The sequence below is a fragment of the Lycium barbarum genome, chromosome 6 (assembly GCF_019175385.1).
Source record: "Lycium barbarum isolate Lr01 chromosome 6, ASM1917538v2, whole genome shotgun sequence".
Classification (NCBI taxonomy): Eukaryota; Viridiplantae; Streptophyta; class Magnoliopsida; order Solanales; family Solanaceae; genus Lycium; species Lycium barbarum.
Window position 1 is genome coordinate 12119219 of NC_083342.1, and position 8962 is coordinate 12128180.

At 28.1% G+C, this 8962-nt stretch overlaps 1 protein-coding gene across 1 annotated transcript; it reads right to left on the reverse strand.

Moving 5' to 3' along the window:
* Nucleotides 1-292: 292 nt before the first annotated feature.
* Nucleotides 293-2660, reverse strand: LOC132600801 (LOB domain-containing protein 1). The gene is made up of 2 exons (XM_060314195.1): nt 2379-2660; nt 293-958 (listed from the first exon to the last, which is right to left on the reverse strand). Exons 1-2 carry the CDS (start codon nt 2601-2603, stop codon nt 617-619), a joined length of 567 nt encoding a protein of 188 aa, XP_060170178.1. The 5' UTR covers nt 2604-2660; the 3' UTR covers nt 293-616.
* Between the last annotated feature and the right edge of the window lie 6302 nt (nt 2661-8962).

Here is an 8962-nt window from a genome sequence, read left to right on the forward strand (position 1 = left end):
TTTCAGTTCGCCATGGGAGAGAAGCTCTCAGACGTAGGGTTTTTCATGATGTTCCTACATGGGCAAGTTTTTTTTTTTTTTTTTTGCGATGTTCTTGTAATAGACATTTTACGGCCTTTAGTGAATATATATATTCAGTAGGAATTTGAATTAATTAAGTGAACTTGAATATATATACCCAATGATTAAACGAAAAAAATACTAGTAATATTTAGTAAAATCCAATAAATACAATAGGTGACCATCAAATTTGCCTTTAGAATGTGCAATGAGAATCGAATCGTATAGAATATAGAAGAACACCATCCATTTTTTCTCATAAATTAGCATTACAAATATAACATGGCGGGATGACGCGTCACTTTCATGTGCGCTATCACAATCATATTACAAAAATTAAAAAAAATAAAAAGAAAAAAAGAAAAAAAGAAAATTACCTGACTAGACATTGACACAAATCTTTAAAGAGTTGGCTCAATCTATTTTACAGTTCAGTTTCCTTTCACTGAGATACAATATTACATAAATTTTATTCTTTTTACTATTTTACTAATTACCTAGGAACTGAGTTAGAATTGACGAATTTGTTGATAGAGAGCGCTTTTATCTTTAATCGTCATGTCCATAGGGGCTCCCACGCTGATCCAAAGTTGTTGTTATCATCTAAGAGGCTCATTGGGATATTAGTGAAATTATTGTCCAAATTATATTGTTGAGGTGGTGATGCTTGTGGAGATTGGTCCATTTCCATGCAAATTAGTGCCATGAGATTAGCTTGTTGGCATTGCATGTTGACAACCTCAGCTTGTGCCTTTGCTAATTGTGCTTGGAGTTCATTCACTTGCTTTTGTAATTGGCAAATTGCCCCTGCACAACCATATACAGGATCCCTAAGTCTAGCATTTGCTTCATACACCATGCTGCTCACAGCATCTGCTCTTTGAGATTCTGGCAATTCCTAAATAAGATTGCAAAAAAGAAAAAAGAAAAAAAGGAGTTAATGGTGTTGAGATTGATAATAATACAAGTGAAAAAGTGTATATAATTGCTAAACTAATCAATTTGTCAAAACAACTAGCTAGTAGTAATTTATCATGAGAGAGACAATAAGCACTGAAAACAAGAATCAATGATAGACAATTTCTGCGGCTAAACATAAAAAATTATCGTTAATCTTATTTAACGAAGGATTAATGACAGATTATCAAAAGGTTTTATTAGCTACGCACTATTTAGCGACACTCGATTATCGACGAATTTCGTAGCTAATTCATTTTTTTTTCTTTGTAGTGAAGGATTTTAATTATTTTTACTCAAGAAGCCATATTTGTTATTTGGTGTCAACATGCAATGATGTAAACTAGAAATTAAGCGGAGTCAATACATATAACAGCAATTACTATGTCGCAGCCCCAAATAAGATGGGAGGTTGTCTGCAAACTATAGCTAATCACGTTACTCTATTTAAACTCATCTCATACCAATATTATGCAGAAATAAGTAAAAAGTATTTGAAGTTCTCGATATTTTGTTAAACGAATAAGTCTTTGAAAAGGTTAAACCACTCCTTAGAAAATATAACAAAGTCACTGTCTATGACCCAAAAAAACAAAATAGATAAAGAAAATGTAGACATGAAAAGAGTGGTAATAATATATATAGGGATGAATGAAATTACAGAAAAGACCTTCTCCTAATAATAATGATCAATAAAGGACATGTGGTTGTTGCTTCTCATTATTATAGTCATAGATCAATACCTAATTAATTCTTTGAATTCATTTTGGCTTTGAGAAATCAAACTGCCTCCACTAAGAAGGGAAATATGATTGGGATATTTCACTGTCAATTACTTGTTCTGTCTATGTCAACAATCAATTCGTAGCCTAGGCATTTTTTTTTCAAATTTGCAACCAGAAACTACCAAAATACCACACGTCAAATTGGTAGACATTCATGCATTAAACATTTGTGATTCTAAACCAAGTCTTCTTAAACATTGAAATACTCCTAATTAATAACCACCATAGAATAAAAGAAAAGTCTACTAGGAAGTTTTTTCCGAGCAAAGAACACCCTATTTATGAGTTTGACTTAGAAAAATTGATAATTATGCATACAAATAAAAAGAATATTATTTTTACCCTACTAGCAAACTAAATATTAAGACGTCACAAGAAAATGAAACTAAAAACTTGAAAATAAGGCAGATATATTATATGCGTTACAACATGTTAAAATACTTTAAATCCTTAATTTATTTATTCCTAACATATACACGAATACTATACTTCATTTGGATTAATTTACAAGAATTTCATCTCGTGAAGTTGAAATTACATATAAGCAGTATATACTATAGGGTAAAAGATGTATACCTGCAAAAACTTAATAATATTACTAGCACCAAAGACACGATGAGCAGTGGTGAACTTGATAGGATCATTAGGAGGAAAATAAGGTGCCAACACACATTTCTCAGCACATCGCCGCCGTAATATCTTACAGGCGGCGCAAGGGCTGGCCACCAGTGGAGAGTTAGGAGAAGACGAAGATGATGGCGAGACTGAGCGAGAAGAAGATGGAGAAATGGTGGACTCCATTTTTTTTTTTTGTTTGCTCTTTGTCTTAGAGGAGAGTACTTGGGGTGCTCTAAGATGGAGCGAACAAATGGTATATTTATAACCCAAGGGGGAAAAAAAAAAGTGGGATGGGAATGATGTCATTAATAAGAAAATGACGTCAATTTCTTTTTGGTCTTTTTTTTTTTCCTTTTACTTTTCTTTCTTTCATTTTATTTGGTACTATGATGATGATTTGAGCTTAAATGAACAAGTAAGGATTTATATAGTCGATATTTACTTATTTTAGGAGTAAATTTCATGAATGATCACTTAACTATCACATTTTTTCACTAAAGTTACTTAACTATGTTTTCTAACACAAAAGTCACAAAATTTTTATCTTACCAACAAAAAATCGCACCTACAGAAAAATTCAACTTCCGATGGGTAATATTTTTTTATTTTTTTATCTAATGGATACAAACTCAACTAAAAATAATCGACCTGATACAAAACTCATGCAAATATTAAAATATTAAAGAAATAAAACCAAACCTTCAATAAACATATGATCCTTCTCTCGAGGGGCCTCCAACGAAAAAAGTGTGAATTGTATTGGCCCTTTTTTCCAATATTACTACTATATAGAAAGGTGGGTGTGGACACTTTTTCGTCGTCCGTTTGTGGGCCCAAAAAAAAAATTATGAGCTCACATATTTTAAACAACTACTAATATTTAAAAATAACTATTAATTTTTTTAAAAAAATTGTGGCCCACATATTTTAAACAACTAATAATATTTTTTTTTAAATTGTGGGCCCCATATTAAACACCAACCAGTAATAAAAAAAAAATGGAACCCACCACATCCAAAATTATGGGCCCACATATTTTAAACAACTACTAATATTTAAAAACAACTACTAATATTTTAAAAAACAAATTGTGGCCCACATATTTTAAACAACTACTAATATTTAAAAAAAAAATTGTGGGCCCCATATTAAACACCAACCAGTAATAAAAAAAAAGAGAAGAAAAAAAAGTGAAACCCACCACATCCAAACTCACGGGAAAAAAAAAGTGGATCCCATATTAAAAAAATCAAGCAATATTAAAAAAAAAGTGAATCCCATATTAAAAAAATAAACAATGTTAAAAAAAAAGTGCGTAGAAAATCAAACAATTAAATCAATAATGATGGCTTCATTGCCACATGCGTATCAACCCATTAGAGGGAGCAAATGAAATTATTGTACAGCAACATACTTAAAATACAAAAATGCTTAGAAAATCAAACAATTAAATCAATAGTGATGGATTTATTGCCACATGCTTATCAACCCATTAGTGGGAGCAAATGAAATTATTGTACAGCAACATACTTAAAATACTTATATATATATATATATATATATATATATATATATATTCGTTTTCCAATTTTTTTTTTTGGGCCCATATAGCCTGATAGATTCATTGTCACATGCGTATCAACCCATTAGAGGGAACAAATGGAATTATTGTACAACAACATACTTAAAATACAAAAGTGCTTAGAAAATCAAACAATTAAATCAATAATGATGGATTTATTGCCACATGCGTATCAACTCATTACTGGGAGCAAATGAAATTATTGTACAGCAACATACTTAAAATACTTTTAAAAAAAAGTGTGGTCCCCATAAAAAAACACCAACCAATTAAGCATTTAAAAAAAAGTGTGATCCCCATATTAAACACCAACCAATATTAAAAAATAAAAAAAACACCAACCAATATTTTTTTATTTTTTTTTAAAAGTAAAGAAAGTGAAACCCACCATCTCCAAACTCACGGGAAAAAAAAGGTGGACTCCATATTAACAAAATCAAGCAATATAAAAAAAAAGTGAATCCCATATTAAAAAAACAAACAATGTAAAAAAAAAGAGTGCAGACTTTGTATTCGTAACAAACACTAATATAATAAAGTTTTAAATACGGAGCACAAACTACAATGTTATGTTAATCGTGTTTTGAACATAGTATCCCATATTGACAAAATCAAACAATATAAAAAAAAAGTGAATCCCATATTAAAAAAACAAACAATGTCAAAAAAAAGTGCAGACTTTGTATTCATAGCAAACACTAATATAATAAAGTTTTAGATACGGAGCACGAACTATAATGTTATATTAATCGTGTTTTGAACATAGTATATATATATATATATATATATATATATATATATATATATATTATATGCATAAAAATAGTGCAAACTAATAATGTCCAAAAGGGTGGGCCCCATACTAAACAACACCAAGCAATATAAAAAAAAAAATTATATAAAGCATGGGTTTAGACCTATGCTTCGGCGTCCCTTAAAAAAAAGGGGGGGGGGGTGGGCCCCATACTAAATAACACCGAGCAATAAAAAAAAAAAAGGAAGAAAAAAAATAGAACTCACCATCTCCAAACTCATGGGAAAAAAAAAGTGGACCCCATATTATCAAAATCAAACAATATCAAAAAAAAAAAAAAAAAGTGACCCCATATTAAAAAAAATATAATGTTTTAAAAAAAAAGTGCAGACTTTATATTCGTAGCAAACACTAATATAATAACGTTTTAGATACAGAGCACAAACTACAATGTTATAGTAATCGTGTTTTGAACATAGTATATGTATATATATTATATGCATAAAAACAGTACAAACTAATAATGTCCAAAAAAAAAAAAGTGCACCCCATACTAAACGACATCAATCAATATAAAAAAAAAGTGGATCCCACCATCTCCAAACTCACGATAAAAAAAAGTGGACCCCATATTAACAAAATCAAGTAATATAAAAAAAAAAAAAAAGTGAACCCCATATTAAAAAAAAATAATGTAAAAAAAAAAGTGCACACTTTGTATTCGTATTAAACACTAATATAATAAAGTTTTAGATACGGAGTACAAACTACAATGTTATATTAATCGTGTTTTGAACATAGTATATATATATATGCATAAAAATAGTGCAAATTAATAATGTCCAAAAAAAAAAAAAAACTGCACCCCCTATTAAAAAATCAAATAATATTCATGTAATTTCCAATGTATCTCATTAAGTCAATAATGATGAATTTATTACCACGTGCGTGTCAATCCATGAAATTGCTTTTCTTCAAAAGGTTAAGTAGTCAAACCATACAATTTTTTTTTTTTTTTTATATTAGCCTGAGATCTAATCTAGATATTAAACTGTTGTATTTGCTATTCCGCCATGTCATTTATTTGTTATGTTTACTAAAATAAATATACTTAAAATATTTATATTTTAAAATAAGATAGAATTTAATTAATTTTTTATTTCTTACTCTAATAAATGTGAAAAGAAATTAATGTCGTAAAAAAAAATATCAAATGCAGATCAAATAATGAATAAGGTAAATTAGTCAAATTATAATTCTAATCGATGTTTTCTTAAAAAACCATGCAAAAGACAACATGACAAGTAAAATGAGCTAAACCGAGAATATTTACTAAAAATTTAAAAATAGTATTTCTTCGTTTAAATAAAAAATTAATTTCTACTTTGTTTCGTTTTAAACATGTAAAATTAATTTAATAATTTGAATTAGAATTGTCCAAATCAAAATTTGATAAAAAATAATAAGTATTTTACACCTTTAAATTAATCAAATTAAAATTGAAAGTATCAACTGATGCTTAAATATTGCTATTGTTTTATCTCAAAGAGAAGAAAATAGTTTCCTTTTAAACAAGTCTTCTCTTTTAAAAAATATTAATAAATTTGCCGATTTTGTGTTCATAGCAAACATTAATATAATAAAATTTTAGATACGGAGTACAAACTATAATGTTATATTAATCGTGTTTTGAACATAATATATAGTTTATATATATATATATATATATATATATATATATATATATATATATATATATATATATATATATATATATATATATATATTATCACTATTCAAAAACAACTACATACACATAAATGCACTATAATCTAAAGTGTTGGCGCACGGACATAAGCCGTCTAGTCTATTGAAAAGTGTTGCATGCTGTTGGATAGTATGAAATACAATTATACGGAGTAATAGTTATTACTATTTGCATCGGAAGTAATAATCTTGTGATAATTTTTTTCAAATTTATTCACCCTTTTCGTATTTTGATATCTGCTATGAGTTTTAGACCGGGTTGATTCTTTTTCATTGAGTTCGTATCTATTAGATTTAAAATAATAAAAAAAAAGAATATAAATATATTACTCATCGGGAGTTGAATTTTTCTGTAAGTGTGACTTTTGTGATTTTTGTGCTAGAAAATATAGTTAAGTGAATTTGGTGAAAAAAAATAATAGTTATGTGACTTTTGTGTTAGAAAATATAATTAAGTAACTTTGATGAAAAAGTGATAGTTATATGACTTTTGTGTTAGAAAACATAGTTAAGTGATTTTGGTGAAAGAAAGGATAGTTAAGTGACCATTAATGAAATTTACCCCTTATTTTAGACCGCGGCATTGTTGTTGTTATTATTGTTTGTTTTTCTTTTACTTTTCTAATCTTTTAGACTTGAGAGTTTAGTCAACTACTTGAACTTTGATCTTGTTGATTAGAATTTGATTCTCCACTTTGTAATCCGCACCCGTTTCTTTTATCTCCTCTCCCCCTATATATAATAATAGAAAACAAAAACAAATCTTTTTGGCGTGACTGAGTTGATGAATAGTGCAAGACAAAACAAATAAAAATAGAAAGTTTGATAGGATTCGAACACTACATTGAGGTGATGCACAATAATGTGAAATTAATCTAAACAACAATATCAGGTAACTAGACCAAAAATACGGGATTAGTGTAAATTTCCTTTAGTGTCAACTATGCAACTAATTAAATCCTAAAAGTAATACTAACATTATCCTCCCGTGCTTGAGAAAACAAAATATAAAATAAAGGTTTTTATTTTGTTGCTGGTTGCGGCGACCTTCTGTTTTCACTAGAACTAGTACTATTACTTCTAGATTTCATTGCTTTTTTTGGCATTTGCATGTGAAAACTCAAAAAGTAGCTTTGAACGTAGTTTAGCCGATTACTGAGAATTATTATATTAAATTAATCAAACAGGGATGTTTAATTAGGTCTTTAATTAAATGGTTGTTGTAAACCAACCTCATCATGCAAACAATTAATTAAGCCCGGAGATTTTGCTAATTACTAAAGAGATAGAAAAATTTGATCTTCTTCTTCATAGAAATTTATATAAAGGAATTCAAAAAATATTAAACTGTCATAGTTGAGATTCAAATTTGTGACCTAAAGCAATATTGTACCCCCTTAATCATTATACAAGAATATCCTCTTATATCAAGGAAATTCAATAGTTTTATACAATTAAAAAGTTCTATTTATCCTATTTACATCGTATAATTTTTTAAGGAAGAAAATTCAATCGAACTCCACTGCTCCTTACTAGTACGGTCCCTGCTAAGGATGTAATCTTCCTGAATTAAAAATAATAATAATTCTTTGAGAATTAGGTGTAAGTACAATTCTGAATCCAAGTGTTATTAACAATGTAAAGCGAGACAATTGCAACAGTAAATATTTATTGATATCTTTTATATGACTCTCAGAAATAATTGAAGTCATTCTTTATTCCAAGAAAAGGGGGGAAAAAAAAAAGGACTCTCGTGTTTTCTAAGTACTCTCGTTTTGTGATGCATAATATATTGAGATCAAATTTTATTAATCGTCACTCTTAGGTGATTTTTTATCCCATCAAGTTATCTACAAATATTTACAGGTAACCCCACTTATAATGTTGGATTTCAAATTTTAAAAATAAAATATATTACATGTTACAATAGATAAAAATGATTTGATAGTATAAAAAATATTTATACTCACGGTAGATATTAATTAAACACTAACATATTATGTTGTGAACGTGGAAAAATTATTGCATGCAAAGCCATCATTAAGGAATAAGAGTAAAAGATGGGATAGTCATCAAGTGCTTCCCTAACTAACGATCCTTCCTCGGTCTAATATTTATTATTCGAACTTTTAAAAAATAATAATAATACATTATCTGTTCCAATAAATAAAGATAATCTGATAGTATAAAAAATATTTATATATACTCACATTATATAATTCATCTGTCTATTTTTACTTGTTATGTTTGACTTGACACACCCCTTAAGAAGTATAATTAATAAAGTGAAAATTTTACTATATTACCTTTTGAAAATAATAATTCAATATTTTGAGAAATGCATTGAGAAACAATTATAGTTAATCATAAGATTAAATTAGAAACTAAGCGATAAATTATATCTTTATATTTCAAAGTGGACATCTACTGCTTTTAGTA

Bases quoted from the DNA above. Each gene is read 5' to 3' on its own strand.
- LOC132600801 (XM_060314195.1), bottom strand. From the start codon at position 2,603: ATGGAGTCCACCATTTCTCCATCTTCTTCTCGCTCAGTCTCGCCATCA. The intron at 959-2,378 runs GTATACATCTTT...AATCTTATTTAG, and splicing joins ATATTATTAAGTTTTTGCAG to GAATTGCCAGAATCTCAAAG.